This window comes from Apus apus, chromosome 1 (genome assembly GCF_020740795.1).
Source record: "Apus apus isolate bApuApu2 chromosome 1, bApuApu2.pri.cur, whole genome shotgun sequence".
Lineage (NCBI taxonomy): Eukaryota > Metazoa > Chordata > Aves > Apodiformes > Apodidae > Apus > Apus apus.
The window spans coordinates 94,010,662-94,033,769 of record NC_067282.1 but is presented as its reverse complement, the minus strand read 5'-3'; the positions used below and the strand labels follow the sequence as shown (position 1 = coordinate 94,033,769).

Below are 23,108 nucleotides of genomic sequence, written 5' to 3'. Positions count from 1 at the left end.
AGATGTATCTTTGCTCTAATGTTGGCAGTAGTAAAACACTGCTTCCTCCTCTTTAACTGTGTTCCAACAGTAAAGCTTAGTGACACTACTAATAAATCTTACACATGTGGAGATAAACTGTTTGATAGAAAATGACCACGGTCCATTTCTTCCACTTGTAATTTAAAAGAAAAATCTGTTTGAAATTTTTACAGTTGATGTGTCCTCCCACAGTAACGTACTTTTGTGTTATATTTGTTCTCTTCAGCTGTACAAAGAAATTGAAATCTGTCAGAAAATAACACAGCACATTCAAATAGAGAAGTCTGATGCATCCTCTGATATTTACGGTGAGTTTCTCTCCTAATTTTGTTTTCACTTTTCTGCTAATTCAGTGTGCAGGTTCTTGCTTGCTATTCATTGGTACACCTGAAAGGCCTGTTGAATGCAGCAAGATCACATCTGATACCTGTGCCATCCACAGAAAGCTCACTCCCCTGCCCTGAAGTGGGATTGCTTTATTTGCAGTGCACTGCATGCTGTATTTCCTGGTGCTCCAGCTATAGGGTGTGCAGCTCTTCAATGAGATCTATGGTGGCAGAAAGGACAAATGTTTTCTTGTTCTTGTAGTTTCTCAAAACACCGCCTACAGAGGTTGTGCAGCTGAACGCCACTGGAAAACAACACCCTTTGCCCTTTGTCACATCCTACATGAGTGCCAGCATGGTGGCATTCATGGGGTCCCTGCAGTGGGGCTTGGGAGGGGGCTGCCATGGTAGCTTGACGCTGCTAGCAAGCTCTCCCGCTCCTCAGTCTTTCCACCCAGTGCGACAGCAGGGATGCAGCCAGGAGCATTGCTGTAGGTAGGACACATCTCAAGGTCTGTGGCCATGCAGATGTCCAGGAGATGCTGCTTGGCCCCTTCCCCCACCTGCTGTGGGCACACAAGCTGGGTCCATGTCTCATCCCGACATTACTGAGGCTGGAGGAGCCTGGCCTCAGTGCACACCCAGACCTCGAGTATGCTCCATGGATTCCTTGAGCCAGAATCTGACATGTCATACAGATCTGTGTATAAAACATAAAACAGAGGAAGTCTTCCCTGTGAAATTTCAGCAAAATCCCTGGTCTTTACCTGGAAGTGGTCATATTTCTTTGCTTTCAAGTATTTAAAATTACAGACCTCCAGCCTGGTGAGTTTGCCCTTTGGTCTGACAATTACAGTTTTGTGGTGTATTTTAAAGTTATTTGTGCAACCTACCCTGCAGGAAGACAATCTGCATCTTTTTACTGTTTACCTAAATGATCTGGTTTAGTCACTAGAATAATTCTGAATCCCCAAACTGCTTAATATACAGCTGCAGGCCATTTGAATATTGAGCTATGCTACAAAGCAGTGGTGCTGACTGCAGCTTGAATATTGAAGGCCTAAGAGAGAAATATTAACCAGCACAGCAATGGCCCTGGGTTTGATAAGTGTGCTGTGCTTGAAAGTACTGCAAGAGTTAGGGGTATCATAGCATTTCTTTCTTTTTCTTCTCTTTTTAAAAATGATAGATGGGAAAGACTGCAAAATGCACTGTCATGTCCCATGGAATGAGATTGGCTGTGTGAGACATAGGATTTATTAGTTCAGTGGCTCTGACCCTGCAAGAAGTGAACCCTAAATACAGCCCAAAAAACCTGACCTTTCTGTCATTGAAAGCAAATGGAGAAACTTACTTTGACTGTGAATGGCAGCAGAATTTCTGTAGTCTGTGTGTGTCTCATAGAAGCACTACTATGTGTTCATACAGTGGCAAGCGTTTGCTGAAATACATGTGTGCCTGGGGAGCAGAGGTGAAGTGTTGATCATGTCTTGGTGCTGGAGAAGGCTAGGGTTCCTCCTGAGATGCTTTTCCATCCTTTATGTTAGTCACAGTTGAGTTTTTAGTTCTTTTAGTCTCTTTACAGAACAGCACATTCACGAGTTATGAGAACACAAAGATCAGAGCTTTAAAATTATGGCATAGTATCTTTTTAACAGGGTTAAAGAGATTTAACCCTTTTTAAGGGTTTTGTTTTGAAAAAAATCCTAAATCAATAGTATGTCCTCACAGTCTCCAAGCATCTAAGCGCCTGCATAAGTCCTTGTGTGAGTGGGGCTGCCTTTGAGATTGATTCTCAGGCAGGCAGGCAGCACTGGAGGCTCAGCCCCTCACTGGCACTTCAACAATTGTTGGGAAGTGAGGCAGGAGCCAGTACAGAAACCAAATGTCTAGAGCACGAAGGGTCTTTTTTCTGTGCAGAAAACATACATGCAAATTCCCTGTGCCTTGATTCCTCCAGAAGAACTGGAAAAGCCTTCATTTTGAAAATGGATGAAATTATGAAAATCATTAGTGACATTACCTGTTACTGTTGCTAGTATTCCAGCAATAGCAATAATACTACTTGTAAATAACCTTGGATTTTCAAGATACTTCACAAGGAGCTGTTAATTAATCCCAACAATGTAGACTTACTGCTGTTATCTCCACTTAACAGACATGGTATCAAAGATAGGGAGGTGAAATGCTTTCACTTAGGGTGCAATTAGACAGGTCAGTTCAACTTGTTAGCCTGGCAGAAAGGTAAGATAATGAAGTGAAGCTGTCTGCTGGCTTTACAAGCTGTTTTGGGCCAGCTAAGAGATCCTGGTGCTGAGGAAGTAGCAGAGCTGCCCCTTCAAGCATTAGCAGGCCTTTGGAGCAGCTTCACCATGGCCTTGAGCACACCTGAGTTCAAGTGACATTAAGAGGACAGAGCAGAGCATTTACAGGGAAAGCTCACCTGGGAACATTTAGTAGAATTTCTACTCCCACCGGTGTGCCTGTGGAAAGGGCCACTCCTGGAGTGTCTGGCTAGTGTGTCGGGCCTTGCCAGCATTAGCTCTGTCAATATGATGCTGTTGCTGATGTCCAGACACATTGTCTCTTTCACTGGTACCAGCCTTTTTGCAAAGGTTGTGTGGGCAAGTCGGGGCACCCCAGCAGTGAAAACCTATTGCTTCCAGCTCCTGTATGTCCTGGGAACATACTGGCATTTTGTTAGCAAGGGGGTCAAGGCAATTTTTTGAAGGTGGATTTGTTCAGGTATTGTGCTGGTTTGGTGAGGCCATGTGCACTCATAGGTGCAAACTTTTGTTCTCCTGTCATCAGAACTTTGCAGTGAGGAAAAGGCTCTGTCTGGGTCACCACCCATCAGTTCCCACCTGTGTTTCAGAGTCCATGCACAGTTTGATCATAATCTTTTTGGCAGTGATGCCAGCTTATGCAATCGTCGCTTCCACCCACTCCTGCCCTTCCTCTCATGCAATGCTAGTACATGTGTTTGTGTGGAGCACCTGCAGAATTCAGCCAGTTGGAAACTGTACAATCATACTGTACAAGTATATATACAAACTACACAGGCATGTTTACACATGTATGCATATTTGCAAGTGTATATATATTTATAAAAATAAAGCTTGACTTCAGGTATTTCTCCTCTTGACGAGTTACCTGCTCTGCTTTACTGCAGGGCAGTGAAAGCAGCGGTACCTGCACTGCAGTGGGACAGGAATGCTGTTTCAAGTTTTCCAGACACATTACAACTGTGGAAATAAACCAGTTTATCCATACTTAGTTTACGGTCACATACCCTGTCTGCCATGGGTATTTGTAAGATGACCATTTAAAGGCTGTTACCAATTGTCCATCACTCATCTCCCAAAGGTGATGACAACACATGTAATTGCTCCTTACACTCATTCTGCTCTGAATTTTTTCTTAATGAAAGCTGAATTTAAAAACAACTACACATTCCCTTATGCCTGACAGATTAGAGGAGGCAGAGGTCCTCTCATGGAAGAGAATGGGAGCTTGGGACTGCTTAGGCATGCAAATCTCTTCACAGTTAGCCTCGTCGAGAACTTAAGATGCAACTCAGCCTTGTTTTAACTGTGTGATAGTTGGCTGTAGAACAGCATTTCAATTGAAAAAGGGTGATGATATTAGTAACTGATAATTTGTGCTGACTCAAACTGCACTCTTGTGGCTATGCTTGGCCACTGTGCTTCTGGTTAAGGGCCTTCCAGGTAGGCTTTGCAGTGATAACAACCAATAGCTACTATATATTTTTTTTACAGCTGCTCATTTGTTTAGTTAAGAGTTTTCCTCTCTGCCAAAGTTGGTGTGTTGAGTGAGCTTCACATATTTTATTTTATTCAGGCAGAGGAACTTTTATATATTCCAAGTAGATCAGTAAGTCACAAAGGGCCATATGCTCCTTGCTTCTAGGCTGCCACATTCTTCCCCCTCCTTTCTCCTTTTTTTTTTTTTTTTTTTTTTTTTTTTAAATGATAGATGAAAAAATAACTTCTCATCCATAAACACCAACTTGAAGGGAGTCCTAAAGTCTGAGTAGGCTCCTAGCACATCTGCTGCTTCTTGGCTGGTAGTTGATTCTATGTCAAACAAGTGTCTCCCCCAAGAGGTTTGTAAATGTTTTTCTAGTCAGAAAAAGAGAGAACAAATGGTTGCCTACACCCATTTTGGGAGTAATGGAGTTTCAGAAAGGCAAATGTTCTGCTTTAGATAACTCTCAACAGAAAATAAATAAACCCTATTTAGTTAACCACATTTATTTCCTTTACATATTGTTATCTTAGGTAGTGTCAATCACAAATTGCAGGAAAGTCACCAAAACCAAACATAACAGTACCATTTGCACTCCAAATTAAGACTACTTCAGAACTTCCATTATAAAGATGGTCTATGGGTCTCTAACGTAGCTATAAAATGTGCACTGAGCTGAGACTTAGCAAATAATAGGTCGTGCCAGGAGCAGCTGAGAATAGAAAGGGGGAGAAGAGCAGGCAGTATTTTTACAAACTTGTCCAGTCAGGGAATTAAAAAAGGTAAAACTTGGCATTCTTCTTCAGCAGGTGTTATGCCTTGTCTGAGTTCAGGATGGCATGTCAGCCACAGCTCTCTGCTTCCTGGGTTTTGTCAGTTTCGGTCACAAACCGCATCTCTGTGCAGCTTTTGTCTGCAAACAGCAAAACTTCTTGAAGTGACTACTTGTGGCAGGAGAATTGGAAGTCTGTTCCAACATTTTGCAGCTGTGTTATCCTCAAATAAAGCTATAAATGATTTATCTATACACTCAGAAATTAGGTACAGGTTTTTGTTAAAGCCACTTTAATTTTCTAACTTCGTGTTTGTAAAGGTTAATGGGAAGGAGAAGGGAGGAATTTCCGACTGTGCTGCTGGGACATTGCAGCCTTATCTGTAGTGTCTGCAGTTGTTAGGACACACTGGAAGTGGTTGGCTTTTTCTAACTGCATCACTGGGTATTTCCCTAGGTTTCTCTCTGTCGTCTGTGGAAGAAGAAGGGGTTCGTCGGCTGTATGTGAATGGTGTCAAAGAGACAGGCCTAGCTTTCAAAAAAGGTAAAAGGCTAAACTGCTTTTGTTATTGCTTGCTTAATCCTGGTATGGACCATGAGCTTGTTGGGATGGGAGCTTTATGAACACACCAAACCATGGTCCTTGTCTGAAGGAGGTCATGGTCTTTTGGGAAGAATTTGGGGTACTGAAGACCTGGCTCTGTTCTGCTCTTGAGATCATCTATGATACGTAGTCAACCTCTTTTAATTTTGAGTTGCTATATATGTGGCAGGGTTAGCACATCCCTTGCAGCTAGAAAGAGGAGCAGGGCCCTCTCAAGTCAGTCACTGCAAAATAAACGGGTACAGTAGAAGTCCTCATAGTGCTCTTTCTGTGGCTGGAATTACTGCCACTAGTTTTGCTTCCAGCCTTTGCAAGAAGCATGACAGCAGTTGGGCCAGAAACCGGCAGAGATAACTAGGTTGCCAGGCTCATCTTAGGGCATTCCTTGACTTTTCCAGTGTGCTGGCGTTACTGCTTGTGCAGTCATGGGATAGGCCGGTTAGGGAGCTGGGCAGCTAAACAGATTTTAAAATATAACATGAGTTTTTTGCACGAAGAGTGGGAAGACTCTCATCTCTTCATAACCCATCAGTTTATGTAGAGTGCTCAAAAACACCTTCAGAGTTTTCTTGGTGAGTAGTTATATGGTCTTGCAGAGCTTATTCAACAGTTTGCTGTTGCTGTCAGCAATGGGTGCTGGTCTCCCTCAAGCTGCCTGCAGACCTTTGCCTTGTGCTGACTCTGGCACTCTGCTGAGCCAATTCAGCTCACTGTCTTAACAGAGAACTGCAAAATGTATGGCTGTTTTTTTGACCCACTAGCAAATGGAGTAGGCTTGTGTTGCAGTGAAGCAAGTGGCAGAAATGTCACAGCAGAGGGACAGGACTGTGCAGGCAGAAACCAGAAAGGAAGAAGCAGGGGAGGGGGAGCAGTTCTGGCTGCAGGGAGCCTGGAGTTTTCCTCACCTGCAACCTCTAACCCTCATTCAAGAAAACCTTGTAGGTGGTTCTGGAGGCTCCTGTGTATGTATGTCTGTTAAACTTGAAAAAACCATGTTTCTCTCCTCACCCCACCTCAACCCCATATGATTTCCTGGCTGACAGGACAGGGATTCTGCCAAAAGCCCTGACCAGGGGCTGGGGGACATCTCATTGCCAGCCTGCACCAGGGAAATAAAACTCTGTGGGCTTTTTGTGGGGAGCAAAGAGAAAATGGGGGACGAGGTGTGTGTGTGTGTGTGTGTGTAAGGGTTCAGCAGGGCCTCCTTATTTTGCTTTTAGAAAACATTTCTGCAACAGTTTAAATGAATGCATGAACACAGACTGCCTCCTGTGGGGCTAAAACGCTAAAACATGCTTTCAGTGATAACGTTGCTCTTCACAATTAACATAAAAAGCTGCTTCTGTATGTACAGGATTTGGTAGGGTATTATGACAAGATAACCCATAGTTAGTAGAATGCAGGGAGGAAAACTCTCCTCCTCCCATTATTTACATGCATATTTGCATTTGCACTTCCTGTAAGAACTCTAACAAGAAGAGATACAATATCTCATTTTCAATCTTTTCTCCAGTAAGAAAACTTGAATTTTATTTTCTCCTAAGAATTTTTATTATTTTTATTTTTTCCATTGTTCTGCATTAGCTAGACCATTGTTGGAATTTGAGCTGCTTGATTATACTGAGATATACATGATGCTTTACCCTACATAATTAAAACCAAAGATTATAAAGAGTAAATGAAGCCCCAGATAAGATGTTTATGGTTGTAGGCATATTAATGTGCTACTATTATGACATGGCATCACTAAGTAGAATAAATGAAATAATGCAGAATGCTTGACTTGCCCTGTTTTGTCTTTGTTTCAAATATGATTTTATGGTCCATTTATTTTGTAGCTGTTCTATCTAGTTAATTTTATTGTCTCCAAAACTGCATGCTACACTACAGTTGCATGCATTTAGAAAAATCTCAATTTTCTTAAAGAAGACTGAAGCCCTTTAGCCTCCTCCCTTCCATGTTTTTTTCTTGAATGTGGGTAGGTAATCTGTTTCTTGGAGGGTGCAGATGAGCTCTGCTTGCAGCTCAGGCTCATTGAGTCAGGCCTTTCATCTGGGCTTAAAGTGTGGCAAGACTTGTCCCTCACATGATCACCCACCCAGAGGACTGAATGGCATGAGGGCAGGTCAGCCCCACAGAGCAGCTTTTTCAACCCTGTAAATTCCAACTTTCATCCCTGTAAATGCCAGAACAGTGAACAAGATGCTGCAGCAGTCCTGTTGGGAGATTGGTGGGCTTTGCAGAGTGTGTGTTCCCACTGGCTTTGCCCAGTGGGCTGGCTCCTGCTGGGGGCTGCCTGTAAGGGACCACCAGCATCAGCCTGAAGTGGACACAAAAGCTGCAACAGTAGGAGCAGCTCCAATGATTTGGGCTGTCAGCACCAGCATGCCCTGCTGCGCTGCTGCCTATCTGATCTTAAAGGTTATTTGGGATTAAAGCCAGGTCCAGCTTGCTGTTATAAGTTGGAGAATGGGCCCAGCTGGCTGAGGGGAAGGTCAGCATTCCTGCAGCACCTCGGAAGGCTGCACATCATCTGTTGGCAGTGCTGTGTCACCCCTGAAGCAAGCAGGAGTCAGCTGTTTCCTCTGCAGATTCCCTTTTCCCTTGGGCACTGGTGCTATAAATAACTTCTGAAATCAGATTGGAAAAAAAAAATTACTAACTTACAAAGCACTAGAATTTGCCTTTTAAAAGTTCTGTGTGCTAGGACATGATTCAGACAGGGCCAAAGAGGCTGTCTGAAGTTCTACACCATATGCCTCAGATGAGTGGAAAACATTTTCTCTCCTCCTAGGTGTATGGGTAGGGGACAATTTCCAGTAGAAGCCTTCACATGTATTGGAAATTAAAAGCAAGAATCAAGCCAGTCTAGCCACTCCATTCTTCCTGTCCTGTGTGCAACAGCTCTGAAGTCTGCCTCTGTCCTTCAGTATACATTTATTTACAAGCAATATGTTGTGCAGTGTGGCTTGGTGTACAGCGGCCGTTTGCTTGCAGAGAGATGGGAATAAAAAGGGGGTATCTTGTTGCTGGTGTGTTGTGAGGGACTTCCTGGACACTGCAGTCTTAGGGACGATCCTGGAGTACCAGCCTGATAACAGATCTCACATCAGTCTGTCAAAATTCAAAATAATTTTCAGTCATAAATGCTTACTTTATGTCTAGACAACACTGTCTGGCACTTCATAAACACCTGGCTGAACTCCTTGATGTCTGTGGATAACAGAAAAGTTACTGTGCAAGTCTCACCTGTTCCTTTCTGCATTGCAGGCCTGAAGGCTGGCGATGAAATTGTGGAGATTAACAAGAAAGCAGCTGAGGATCTAGACTCAGCTTTGCTGAAAGATGCCCTTGTCCAGCCTTTGCTGTGTCTTACTGTGCGCACTTATCCTGAGATAGAGGAAGGGCAGCAGCTAATGCAGCCACCACCGCGTCGCTTGGAAAACCCATCTGATTCAAGTGACAGTGCACTGGCCTTTCCGGGGAGCAACCAAGGTATGGGGTTCAGTGTAGAAATTACCAGGAGGAGAATTCATGCTTACAGTGTGCTAGTGTAATCCCATTGATCCCTGCATGTAACTCCCATGGTGGAAGTGAGTGAGAGCAGTTACAGTCTGAATGTGCTGGGCAGATAATATGTGTGAGCTCTGGAAGCTGCAAGGTATAATCTGTGGTAGCAATGAAGAATGACTGTTTAGAGGGTTAGGCTGTGAAACCTGTGTCGTCGCCAAATGTATGTCACATCATCAAACTGTGCCTGCATCAAGTCACAGAACTAATTGCTCACTTCTGGGCTGCTCAGGAGGTGCCTTTACCTCTGGATTTGCCCACAGGATTTATGTATGGCAGGGAAGGAAGAGAGGATAAGCATTTACCCTCTCTGATATTAGCCAGAAGCATGGGAGCCCTGTGTGTTTGATGAGACTTGTAAATAAATCACAAGTTCAAAACACCTAAAGGTAGGGGTTGACGTTACAGCCAAACAAATCTTAACTGGTCCCACAGCACACTGCAATGGGAAGGGGCATTCCTGCTCACCACGCTCCCCTGTTCAGGGAGCTGAACTAGCAATAAATTCATCCCTACAAATATGAATTGTTTGCCGCTAGTGTAGTTTCCTGAACCAGCTAAGGACAAGCGCCTGGGCTGGGGTAAGAGAAACAGCTGCAGAAGAGCAGGATTTCCCCTTGGCAGTTTCTAGCCATTACCGCTGTAAGACAACAATGTTGGGAATTGCACTGGGATAGCAGAAAAGGTCCTGCACTGTCTCCTCTTACTTGCCTGCTCAGTTGTGACCTAGTTGCCGGCTTCTAAATGCCCCCCTCTCCCCATACTCAAATACAAGAGGATACCAGATGTGCCTGCTTGCTTTGGGTTTTTTAAAATAATTTTAAACAACTAATGGAATGGCCAAAAATAAGTGGTTTCTAGATAATAAAAACTGTTCTGAGCTGAGGTAAATTTAAGCTTTCAGTCAAATGTAAATGGTGTCTGAATATGTCAAAACACGCTGCTTTCTCTTGGAAGTAAAGGTTTCAGAATTGTCAAAATAATTGTTTCAGGAACACAGAATAAAAAGCTGGAGTGGGAGGAGAGCTGTCAATGCACTTCACAGGACACGTCTGCGTGTTGCATTCACTTGGTGTAGGGTCTTCATGGTCTAGGTGCAAAGTGGAGCTAACCCAGAAGCACCATGAGTGCATTAGCATGATGCTGAGCTGTAGCAAATGAGCTGCAGTGAAAGATAGTTTGCTTGGGCTCAGAACCAAGCTGACTCAATTCATCTCTGCTTGCAAAGGGTCAGGGAGGTAGAGCCTGCTTTTTCCACATTTCTAGTTGCTGCTCTGGTTTTGCTTAAAATATTTGATGAAAGTGATCTGGGAAAAAATGTCATTGTTCAGGTGACAGGAACTTGTAGTGGGGAAAAAGAAAGCTGGACCACTAATCTGGCTTTGAGGAGTCTTCTATTCGTAGCAAGTAGAATAACACAATGAAGAAAGCTTAAAAACAGCTTATTGCAAATATCTCTGAAGGGACTGCTAAAAGCATCCTCATGCAATATGTAGGATAAACCGCCAAGGGCAGTTAAAATAAAACATTTTCAGAAGGACATTTTTTCCCTTTTAATTTTCGTTGAAATTTTCCCTGTTATGCTTTTGTGCTGAAAAATCAAACTCCTCTTGTACATTTTTATAGCCGGCCACAAGATGCCTCCATTTCCTGTGTAACACCAGCTCCTTGCAGGCCCCATCCTTTTGTCCTTGCCTGTGCTTTTTTCACTGAAACCCTGAGTGCTGAGTCCTTGTACCCTGACTTTTCACTGAAGTGAGCGTCTACCCTGGGTGCAGAGAATTGGGAATTTGTATTTATGCAACGTAGTGATTTCTAAGGCAGAGCAATTGCATTTCTTAACACAGGGTCCCAACAGCTTGTCTCAACAAGCAGTGTCTCTGTCGCTGTCAGTTCTCTGCATCATTATTCTGAGGGTCTTCAAGGGGTCCTTTGCTGACAGTGCATGGTTTGCCAAATGTGTCTGAAGAACCTAGCATTTGCCTTTTTATACTATCCAGTAATAGCCCTGTGTGTCCCAGTGCAATGAAGACATAGGATGTGGCTAATGGATACACCATGGCAAAATCAGACCTCCCACCTCCGCTGCTTTGTAAACACTGCTTCCTTTGTGCTGCTTCCAACTTGAGTCATGTCTGTTCTCCTTTGTAAGCTTCTCCTGAGCCAGCTTTTTTGTAGTTATCGCAGTGGTGTGGAATAGTTGCTTGTTTTTCCATGTCCTGCAGTGAGTACGTGAACTGTCTGGTGGGCCAAAGCGACTACTTCTTAAATAGCTCCCCAGGACCAGGGATAACTTTTAGGGATTCCTTTTCCCTTCAGATTTGTCTTGGTACAGCTGCTCTTCACTTTTGGTGTGCTGTAGCCAGCTCCTTTGCTCTCTCTTTCAGGTGACAGGTGGCCCAGAAGCTAGAGCTCTCTTGACGTTTGCTTTCTTTCAAAATACAGCAGACATTGAAGTGGGAATCGCCTTCATTTCTCCTCAAAGAAGGAGGAATTCTGCTTTAAACAACAGAAGCAACATAATAGCTCATCAGCAGATGTGCAGGTGTCTCTGGCAGCTTCTGAAGGTGCCAGTAGTTGCCATATGAAATATGCCTCTGAAGAACAATGTTAAGATGGTGTTTAAACAACACTAATTAGGGATGACTTAGCCTTAGGGAGGAGTAAAATCAAGGATCTGTACCCAAGTGTATGATTGGGAGGCAGGTGTTTTGATATCCATCAATTTCTCTCTATTTAGGTGTTTGTAAAATGCAATTTTACTGAAGCCTTTCATCTTCTGGCCCTCTGCTTTTTCAGCAATTCATTACCTAAAATGGGATCTATGTGATTTTTTTAAGAAGGCTATGTGCTTTTATTTGGGAGATTGTGACTGTGTCTTAGATTTTAGGTCTCAGCTCCACAGCTTCTTGTGGAGAGCAGTCAAGTATGAAAAATAGCCACTGACCCATTTATTTGTGTCCTTGTTGATTACTGGCAGTTTGGCTGGCTAGGCAAATCAGTTCAGTGATTTCTGTTACATGCTTTATTTATAGCATGCAGATTTTTTTTTTTCAGTCCTGAAGTAGTGCAGCCCCCTTTCAGCAGGGGAGTAAAACATGGCTGAGCCAGAATGCCAGCAGGTATAAATCACCTGTAGGCACATTCATTCTTCAGAAATTCAGTCTGGTTGACTGATCATGCTGATGTATTATCATTATCTTCTTCACCAGCAATTCTTCATTGGCTATGAAGGCAGCAAAGGGTAGATTTTTTGTGTGAGGCAAATCATGCTGTGTTTTTTCAACAGAAGATGCTGTGCTACATTTTTTTTTTTTTTTTTTAAAGAAGCTTTCCTAATGCCTTATTACTCAGTGGGAGGTCTTCCAGGAGCAAAGCAGGGCTGTGTTTCTGGGAGTTGACCTCCCTGAAGTGACTGCTGATGCTTCTGTTAAATAGGATGTTTCTTACAGCTGTTTCTTATCTGTAACTACCTCGTATACACTGAGGTTGGGGCTAGAGCTGCAAATCAGCTCCGTGGCAGTGGATACTTCATTGTGTTTACTTAACAGGTTATTCTTGAGATGACCTTGGATTTTATATCTCTAATTGATATGAAAAATACTGTCTTGGGCATGATATATATATACTCCCCCCTTGGAATTTGCGCTGCATCAGGCTTGCAGAGCCACAGGTTTTGCTCCTTTCATATGGTATTGTTTTTCCTGGCTTTCACTCTTGCTAACACAGTCTGCATAAGTCTGGTCAAGGAGAACTAGCTCTCATTCTGTGTGGAGCCCTACAGCATGTTTTCCTTATTGCCTAAAAATAGCAGCAAGAGCTGTCTCCCCTTCCCATAAGGAGTGTTTTGACTCCCCATTCAGCTCCACTCAATCCAGGGAATGAGAGGCTGGAAGCTGGAAACACAGCATTGAATCTTCACAAAATCATAAAGATATTTTTTTAGTAGAAGGGATTTGGGTATGGAAGTAGTATCCATTATTTATTTGTTGTATCCCTACAGTTCACTACCGTTTATTTACTCTAGAGTAGAGTTTCTTGAGGTTTAGGCTTTGCATGCTTCTGTATTTTGGAGACCTCTAGCATGAGGGATAACACTGCAGGGATCATTGTGAGCCATATAAATCACTGTGCAGAATGTATAAATGATAAAAAAGAAAGAATAACCTTGCTTTGAATGGATATATGAATCTTCTAGGCACGAAGCACCTAGGTATTTTTAAGGAGTCTATTATTTTGTCATCCAGAAAGCAGGAGTATGAGAGGCTGAAATTAACATATGCCCTAAAGACTATGTTATAAAACTGAAGCAAACTTACATGGCACGATAAGAATGGCCACTGTTTTTCATTCCATCCTCATCCTGGCCCAGGTCCCTGTACACTAGGTAATTTGGATTTCAGAACAAGCTGAGACTAACAGTAACCCTGATTTCTTCAGGGTTGTTTTCCTGAGGCAACTAATTTCATACCTTTCGTAGCATGTTAAAAAAATACTGTCATCATTCAGTGCTTGATTTAATAATACCAGGGGCATTTACTGCAACAGCAATCTGAAGGTCTTGCATATAGTTAATCAGACACAAGATCTGTTTTCTAAAAGCTTAAAAGCCAAAGCTCAAGGATGTTGCCTCAGTCAGAACTGTGTTCAGAGGTCTCATTCCTGGATTTTCTAAAGACTGCCTGAGCTGCTGTTGAAATAAGCAGCATGGCTATTAGCACATTAGTTTTTGCAGTGCGGCTTTGGGTTTCTGACCCTTCCCACGTTAGCTGCAGTGAGCATAGCTGCTCCCTTACTCTCCCATGTCTGATCTTAATATTCTCACTGTGTTGCCGCTCCCCCTGCTGGCTCCCGAGCCCCAGGTACTCGCAGAAGGAAAGGCTCGTTTTTCTGATCTCCATGTCCCTGGTTTCCAAGGTCCCTGTGCACATGCTTCACTTCCATGTCTATGAAAACTCCTGTTTATTCCAAAGGGGCTACTCAAGCATATTACAAGTGTTGGACTAGACTCCTGACCGGGGGGGGGGGGTGAAAAGTGAGTGTGGTACAGCTGGTACAGGGAAAGTTTCCTTGAATCTGCACTTTTCCCAAAGAAAAGTGAATGAATTAAATGACATTCAGCATAGGTTTTTCTGTATTTGCACAATTTATTACCTAGCTAAATAGAAAGGGAAGCAATAGAGTTTTATCAGAAGGTAAAAGAGAATTATAGGGCTTGTTCTGTAGCTCTCCAGGAAAGGTAGAATTTTCCAGTTCATTCCTATATGGCCTTTGGTTGGCTTTTAGCTGTCATAGACCTGAGTTTCACAGGTCTTTGGAGATGTTTTCAACTCTGTGGGTCTTCCCAATGGGACAGAACACTCCAGTGTAAGCAGAATTCTTCTAAAAAAAAAAAAAAAAAAAAAGCATGCTTGCCTTTTTAATTGTAGATTTATAGGTGGAATTTTGTCTCAAATAAAAATTTAACCTGAGAGACAGTTCCCTAACAATTTGTATTACAGTTGTTCGCTTATGGCACATTCTCTTTTGACAGGTACTCCATTGCTATAACAGAGCTATTCCCTTGGCAGCATTTAGAAATGGCACTTTCTGTTTAAGGAAGTTGCTGTTGAACTGCCCAAGTAATTGACACTCTCTTTTTTCAAGACAAGAGTCAAACATGAACTGCTGAAAGCATTTGGCCAATGTGAAACCTTCACACCACTTCTTGCAGGAGCACAGACACCCGAGTGTCTTGGCTAGGATTCATCTGGGGTAGTCACATTCTGCCTGGTCCATATTCTTTCTGTGGTTTCAGCTCAGATGAAGGTCACTCCTTATTTCCCAATGAAAGTTATTAAGCAGTCTTTGTATTTGACTTTGAGTATTGCAGAGTTTCATTGGTTAAAGAAGTACAGAGGAGCACAACGCACCTTTTGCAGGGAGCGAGTGGTGGCAGGTGGGCAGGGAAGGACACTGGCTGATCTCCTCGGTGCCTGGCACTTGTCACCTGGCTGCAGCAATCCCAGAGCATTTCCTCAGTTGCATGCCCAGGTGTTGTGTGGGGCACTGAGATGTGTAAAACAACCTGCTTAAGAGACTAAAGCACCTTAAAGTTAAAAACCATAGCTTTCAACCATCCAAACCTGTTATTGCTTCTGGCCTTCAGCATCTAACGTGGTGGCAAATGGTTGCCCTTGCCAGCAATGCCCTATGGCTGCCACTGAGGGGACTAAATTCAGTGTTGCTCATTCTATGTACTCAGCAATAGTGCATCGAGACGCTGTGTTTTCTGCTTGTATGCTGCTTTTTGTGTTGGTAGGATGCACACTTCCGAGCTTTGCACCACAGCTGACAGACCTTGGCTAGGAATATTTATTTCCACTGCATTAATAAAAAAAATAACCTGGCACCAAGAAGTGAGCTTTAAGAGCAGTACCAAAGATTGTGGAAGTCACATTAAAATCTTGAGCGACAGCAACCCTGCAAGATTGGAAGCAGCAGCCATGGAAAGTTTTAGTCAAGTGTTGGCATAGTCCTTAACCTTTATGTGATTCTCCAGGCCTTTAAGCCCCAGCACCTTTGCTTCAGTGATATAAGGCTTCCTTTTATTTTCTTAGTTCTAACCATAAGTAGGAGTTATTTAATCGGCATTAGTCATAATGTCACGGATATTAAATTGCTGAGGCAACTCGGGAGCTCGTGTGACCTCCATCTGTGCTGCTGGCCACATGAATTTGACCCCCTTTTCCTGCTGCTTTTCAGATTTCCCTTTCTAATTCCTTAACGTCAAGTGAAGTCCATGCGTTATCATCCCTAGCAAATGGTAGTGATTGGGTGGTGTTCAGGTGCTGCAGAAGGAAATGAGCTCATTGTCCTTAGAGCGCCTTGCAGAGCTAAAAAAAGATTTACAGGGCAAAAATAAAATGATGTAATGAATCTGACAGAAATGGGACAGTAACTGGAAGGTATTAAAAAGCGGGAACGTGCGGCATAACTGAACCGATTGCCTGTGTTTAACAACCAGCAGATAAACCTGCTAAAGTTGACATTGGCTTTGGCAGCTTAAGACATTAGAAATACCCTAAGCACATGTACTGTGTGACTGCTCATTAAGACAAGTGAAAGATTGCTGTCTACTCTGTAAAAGTGTTTATACTGCAGGAAACAGATTAAATGGTGTTTAAATATACAGGAAAGGAAGAAGTGGTAGCTTAAACACAAGAACCAAAACCCCAAACAAACATTATTTGCCTTGGCTTGGGGTAAGAAACAGCTGTAGGATGTATTTCACACAGCCTATAATAGGAAATTAATCGCAGTAAAAAAACACAGAATGCCCAAAACAAATTATGAAACATCTCACTTTTTTTTTTTTTTAATGGCTAGCTAAGGTTTTTAAGAATTTTTCACACATTGATAGAGAGACCAGGAAGCTGATAGTCTAAATTGGTAAAATCTGGGCAAGACTCAGAAAAATCTAACTTCTTAATGAAAAAGCACTTTTCCAAATAGTTTTTGTATCACCAGACAGCCCCTACAGGCACAATTTTTAAAAATGTAAATCCTGTCTTTTCAGAAAAGATGCATGTCTTTCAGAAGCTCAGCTATGAACTGCCTTCTGTGTCCTTCTGATCTCATTTGTTGTCCAATTTAGCTTCCATGCAGTATGCAAAATATGTTCTGAATTTATTTCTGGATTTCTGAATTCCCTTTTTTACAAATTATTTACAGACTCAACAAAGTGGAAATCTTTTGCAGTCATGCAAATTTGTTTTTGTAATAGTAGCTGAAAGCTTGCAAGTACAGCAGCTGAAAGTTGGGTACTGAGGAACCCAAACCTGGATCTCTGCACTGAGTCTTAATGTAAAGAACTTAACACACACACCTTATGTGTTTGTGAGCTGACATTCTGCATTAGCACAAAACTCCCTGAAAGAAGAGCAAAGGGGCAGCAGATTTTTTCTTATTTAGGAAACATATTTCTTAGATCTTGTCATTTCTGTATAATGAAATGTATTTCGTTCCAGTATAAATATAAAAAAAATATACTTGATGTGCATAATCAGGTTTGTTTTTTCAAAATATCTTCATTTTAAAGCATCTTGCCATTTTATCTGAATTTAAAAGACCATCCATGCTACTATAGCCTTTTTAGCCAAACCACACAGTGTTTAATTGTGATATATCAGTATAACAGATGTTTGTTATTATCACTGTGGCCTTTTTACTCATGGCATTGCTATCTAGCCAAATGCTCCTTATAGACGAACATACATGACTTACCTAAATTGAAGTTTCTAATTGAAAAATAGCAAGTCACATGAGAGTCAGCATGGGACTAACATAGAAACAGTGCTGCATCTGATGAGCTAAATCACTTTTAATCTTTGAAAAACATCCATGTTTCTACCTAGTAGTGAATAGGAGGGGATGGCTGCTGGACCACTGGGTGCTGACAACATGATGATGTGCTGTTGGGCTGCTTCTATCCATAGGGCTAGCAAACAAAAAAAGAACCAAAACCACCACTGGTTTGGAAAAAAAAAAAAATAAATATATCTGTTCTGCTACATAAAGGTGTCAGGTTTCCACCAAAATGTTTAAATGCTAAATGTTAACAATACAGCCAGAAAATATGTGTAATATAGTCTGTTGAATCTTGGCTATTAAAAAGTGGGGATTTTCTGTGTTGCTGTGTCCATTGAGTTTTAATTAGGATTTTCTGCATTACCTGAAGAATAAGCATAATGGAATAAGATGTGTGATCCCTGGTGGGATATTCACTCTTCTGTTTGTGTGGCAGGATGCAGGCAGGGAAGCATACTCAGAAACCACCCTTCCAGTCCTAGGAGTGGCACTGCAGAAAAAGTTCTTCCTTACGGGGTTGAGAGGAAGAGAGGGAAAAAGTAGAAGGAATTAGCATCTGGACTCAGCTGCTATAAAGTATCTTTATGCTGGCTTGAAGGTAAACTGAGGCAATGCAGGAGTTTTCTGGCAGAGTTCAGTACATGGCTGGTCACTGTCATTTGCTGTAGCTGGGAGTTCAATGTGTATTAAATAATCTGTAAAGACTGGCTAACATGTAGTAATAGTGCTTTTTACAGCTATTTGAGTCAGACAATGAGATCCCCAGAAAAAAATTTTGTGCACAGAGCTCTCAGGCTGAGATTGGTTCTCTTCTTTCTTTTGTCACTTGCAGGTAACTAATCATTTACTTCCAAGCAGTTGTGAAAGAGTTACTAGCTCTATCAACAGCATAGTCTCCAGAGGAGTGCACAGGCATAGGGGTGCCTAGTTGTTGTCACGTAGTGATGGAAATGAAATTTAGTTTTCAGCTAATGCTGTAGACTCCTAAAACCTGCTAAAACCAGGTTTCTTTCCTTAAAAATCAACATTGAAACTTAGTAGTGCGTGTGTTAGGCCAAAAGTGCAAACAATTTAAAATCATCACGTTTGACTTAACTCAGAGGAAAGGCTGGCCAAGTTTTGCTTCTTGGCATGGTTTGCCTGTTCACATGCTGCAGTATCCATTTGAAACCACCGAAGTATAAAGGTAGGCAATTGCTGGCCAGCCAAGAAATTGGTAATAAACATCAGAATTTCAGTGGGGCATTTTAGCCTTATCACTAAATCAGCTTTCATAGTTTTCAGTTAAATAGTGTGTCTGGCCATAACCTGTTTATTTTTACACCTGTAGTTAAACCTGACCCCTGCTGTAAACCCAGATAGTCCTTTAAGGTCATTGAGTGCCTCTGGCATAATGTGTTGTTGACATGTACTTGTGTGCAGGATGGGGCCTGGCCCTCCGTGGGAACTGCACGCCCGTTGTGCCCAGCTTCTTGAATTTTTGGAAATTATGGTTGGGTTTTCACACACATCTCAATTTCATCAGGGCACTCTCCTTCTGGTGACCCGGACAGCTCTGTTGAAACAGCTCCAGAGGAGGCAGAAGCACAAGACTTGGAGTCATCTGATGAAGCTGACAAGATGAGCAAGGTGAGAAAGTTTCATTTTCACATGACAAGGAGTCAAAGTGCAGTGCAGTCACAGCTGATGTGCTGGCTTCACAGCTACACACGATTAGAACATCTTTCCTGGGAAAATGTTAATCTTACTTTTAAGGTGTTTACAGATGATACTGAATATAACAAATTACAGCTTCGATTATGGCATATAATTACCTCTTGAGCAAGACTAGTGCCCTTTTTCCAAGGTCAGTTCCTGTCTTCAGTATCTCGTGATATCATCCCCACATAATTTTTAAATGGAATGGTTTATTACTGCCCTCACCAGAGCAGGACAGCTAAACCAAACGATCAGGTTGATTATGATTTCTTATTCTTTCTTGATTTCTAGGCATAGGAGGAAGGGAAGGAAGTTAAAAAGTTATTTCTTTAAATCAATATCGTAGTGCACATGGTAGTTTTTAATTCCAAACTAATTACTGCTAATCTACCTTAAACTGAAACAAAACTCTCCAATTATGGCTAAGAGGTTGTGCAAATGGATTGCTAATTGCCATATACTAAGGGATGGGTTTCACAGTGGTTGGTAGTTTGCACTTGCTCCACTGCTAGGGAGCTTTACACAACATAAGGTGTGATGATTAAATGGCTTCTGTGCCAGAATCAAATGAGATTATTTTGAAGGAACTGATTGCTTTTAGGTATTTGTTGCATAGGTAATGATGAGAGCTTAAAACTATTTTTCTACAGAATTAATGATTTCATGAGTATTAGATCTCACTCTCTGCTTAGGTACAGGTGTGTTTTTTCTCAGCTCTTACTTTGAATAAAATGTGTTACAATGAGCTCTGACCTGGTTCCTGTGCAATGATACTCGTCATTGTAGTGAAAGGAAGGAAAAGACCCTGGCCTCCTGTTTCCTGATCTCTCATGTCATGCTAGCCTATAGTTTTGTCTTTGCTAGCCAGACAGTGGAAGTCAGATAAGAGGAAACATTCCTGTGCATAAAATATACGCAGAGCTTGCATACAGAAAGGTGATTGCTATTGCAGCTTCCAGGTTTTATTACGGGAGTTTTCCTTGTAAGTACAAAGAATTTCTTCTTGAGTAAGTGGAAACATTTGTTGATACTTTGGGATTTTTTACTGTAAATATGTGTGATCTTCATATGCTCTGACTGGAGTCTCTTCCCACATAGCTGCTTGGGGAATAAATGTTCTCGCAGTGTTTTTCTGTAGCTTTCTATTTCTGAGCTGTACAACAGGCTGTGGGGTTCCATTTTGTATCTTGCCTCCTGGATCTTCAGAGCTGTAATTGCCTGAAGCAAGGCGTAAGGATTACGTGATTATCCCTGTGGCTCAGCAGATTTAGTTAAACTGAGAAATGTGCGTTAGCAGCTCTAATGCTTAGTATTCTTATATTGGAAGAGTAACTTGCAACTCTAACAAGCCTTGGCTTCCAACGAGAGGAAAATCTGTCTTTCTGCAAATGAAATGTTGACATCAGTAAATGTTTTAGCTTAAAATTCAGAAATATGTCTTGTTTTGTTTCTATGATGTAAAGGGGTGTGAGGCATTTAACTTCACGTTCTGTTTGTTATGGGACAAACTGCTTGAAATGGTCTTCCATAAAAAAGCAGCACACTTGTACATATAGTATATATACAGTGTGCTCAATTTGGCAAACCATGCCACTGTCCCTGGTCACAAAGAAGACCTCCTTACTAAGTGGGCTTTCTTTGCTGTTCCTCCCTAACAAAAGCTGCAGAAACAGAAACCCCCGAATGATTTTACGTCTATAGAGAATTCAAATGTGTGGTAGCAGGGAGGATGTCATTGCTTGCTAATAACGTGCTCATTTTTCATTTTACAATGAAAAAACTTAACATAAAAAAACTCAATCAATGGGGTGTATGTGTGGGGGTGTATTCCTGATCCTTTTGCTTTTCTGTGTGCTTGGAAAAGCCAACGTGTGTGGGGAGTTAAGGAGTCTGCAACATATGTTTTTCTATGGAAAGTCACCACCCAGCTGATACAGCAGGGAAAAAAGCAAAGGTGTTTTCCTGTCTCAGCACTGCCACACCTTTCCATGCTTCTAGGATTACAGCACAGAAGATTAAGCTGATGTCCTCAGCACTGTTTTACACTTGTTATTTTTGTACGTGGCAAGTGAAACAGTGCCTTCGTACCCACCAGGAGGGGCATGAATGATTCTCTGTATTGCCATTACTGCCACAGCTATCATTCTCCCTTGGATGGTGGAGTTTGGAGGAGAGTTCCTTTATTTTCTGCCATTCTTGGCAAAAGCAGGGCAGGAGTGCTCTTATCCATTCACTGCTGGGCAGGAGAGAAAATCCATTTTAACTATGCTGGATCCTCCCAGCTAAATGTAGAGTTCTCTTTCTTTCAGCGCAGATGCAGCATTAGCAGCTGAAGATCCAAAAATAGCATTTGGGTTGTCTTCTGCCTTGCGATAGCATGATCCTGGGGCAGGGCTTAATCCTGCAAACACCACCACTCCACACCGTGGTGCTGGTGGTCTGTTGATGCCCACAGAACACTGCAGAGGAGTAGAGCTTCAAGCTTCTCCGAGGAAATTTCCCAGCTCTCCAGCTAGCAAAGCAATCCTAGGGGAGAGTTAATAATTCATGGGAAAAGGAGAGGAAGGCAGCGCTGCAGCTCTCCTTCATCGGCTCTTGTAGCACAGCCCAGGCAGGCTTTCTGTGAAGGTAAGCTGTGTGAAATCCTACCGAAAGCTGGGCTTGGGTGCCTTCTGACTTACCTGTAACTTTCTCATGTAGGTGATAGGCGGATGTGTAACACAGGAGGTACTTGAGTGTGTCTTCCCTTCTCTTCCTCCTCCTTCCCAGCTGTCTCTTTCCCTTCCCCCAGCCCAGCATGTGTGCACGTGGGTGTGTGTTTCTTTAGTAGTGGTGCATTTGTTTCTTAATCTGCAAAAAGCTTCAATCTGTTGATGGTGGTGAAGGATTTGGAGGGTACACCAGTAGCTCTGAGGATTCCTTCCTTCTCTGAAGATCTTATCTTCTGAGAATTCTAAGGAACTAATAACAGAGTTTACTTCTCCATCGCTATTGTCACAGGAATCATTATAATAATAAGAAAAAAAATGAAATGTCCGTAGAACTATTCTGATAAAATACTAGAGAACTGTTTCTGAGGTGGCTTGAGGCATTGGCTGTGCAGTGGTGTAGGGTAGTTGTTGTTCCCTGGGTTCTCTCCCTATCTAATTTCACGATGCCTTCCATGTGTCAACCAGCCAGCCCTCTTAGGTACAGCATCTCTTGGGCTGAAATCTATGTAAACAGTAACAAGCAGGTATGCTTTCTGGATGCAACTGGTTTCCTTTAAGCCATGCAACTGGCAGTGGCTTGAGTTGCACTACCAGTTGCTTCTGCTCTGGGGTGGGCTCCTGTCTTTCCTTCCTCTCCCAGTTTCGTGTGGTAGCGAAGAAGAAGAGAGAACTTGTAGGCAGAAGAGTGGGGGAAAGTCTACTCTCTGCCACCTCTTCAGGCTTGTTTTCATCTAGCATGTGAATTAAAGTTTCATAAATAGCCTAAAATCTAGATGATGCCTCTCTGTCAGTCTCCAGTTCAAAAAAATATTTGGAACATATCATACCAGAGTAATTTCTTAGATGGCTCCTTCCCTCTGTGGTGACCTGACTATTTTAGCTTTTTAAATGTTGTAGAATAAATTTAGGTTCAAAGGAGGCACCCTGAAAACTGAGTATGTGTGTGAGTTTTTAATGTTGCAGGTTACCAAAGGCTAAGATTGGTGTAGTGTTGCCTCTTAAGATCAGTCTTTGTGCATTTTTTTTTTTTTTGTAATGGTCCTTTGAATTTAACAGGGGATGTGTTTTAAAAGCTGTTATCAGTTAAAATACTGCAGGACACTAATTTGTCCACAATTAAAGACATCTGCCTCTTGAACTGAAAGCTAATTATGTTGCAGCACTTGTACTTGGAGGAGCATGCTGTAATGGGCTCTGTGTACGCTTATACCATTTAGAAGTATTTTTTCAGAGAAAATAGGTCGTCTTCTCTCTGCCGCATTATTCAAGACAAGAATTAAGTCTCAAAA

The 23,108-nt window shown here is 42.2% G+C and overlaps 1 protein-coding gene across 5 annotated transcripts in view; it reads left to right on the top strand.

Annotated features, from left to right (window-relative positions):
• The window catches only part of TIAM1 (TIAM Rac1 associated GEF 1), a 186,163-nt gene that overhangs the window by 142,697 nt on the left and 20,358 nt on the right, over window positions 1–23,108 (top strand). For 4 of the 5 annotated variants that reach the window (XR_007890810.1, XM_051631299.1, XM_051631317.1 and 1 more), the window contains 4 exons: window positions 248–329; window positions 5,345–5,431; window positions 8,762–8,986; window positions 18,936–19,039. Coding sequence is in view for 4 of the 5 variants with exons in the window: in XM_051631299.1 (XP_051487259.1) it covers window positions 248–329; window positions 5,345–5,431; window positions 8,762–8,986; window positions 18,936–19,039 (498 nt within the window). In the remaining variant the exon portion in view is untranslated. The remainder of the gene's footprint in view (window positions 1–247; window positions 330–5,344; window positions 5,432–8,761; window positions 8,987–18,935; window positions 19,040–23,108) is intronic. The other variant, XM_051631326.1, reaches the window with a different exon arrangement.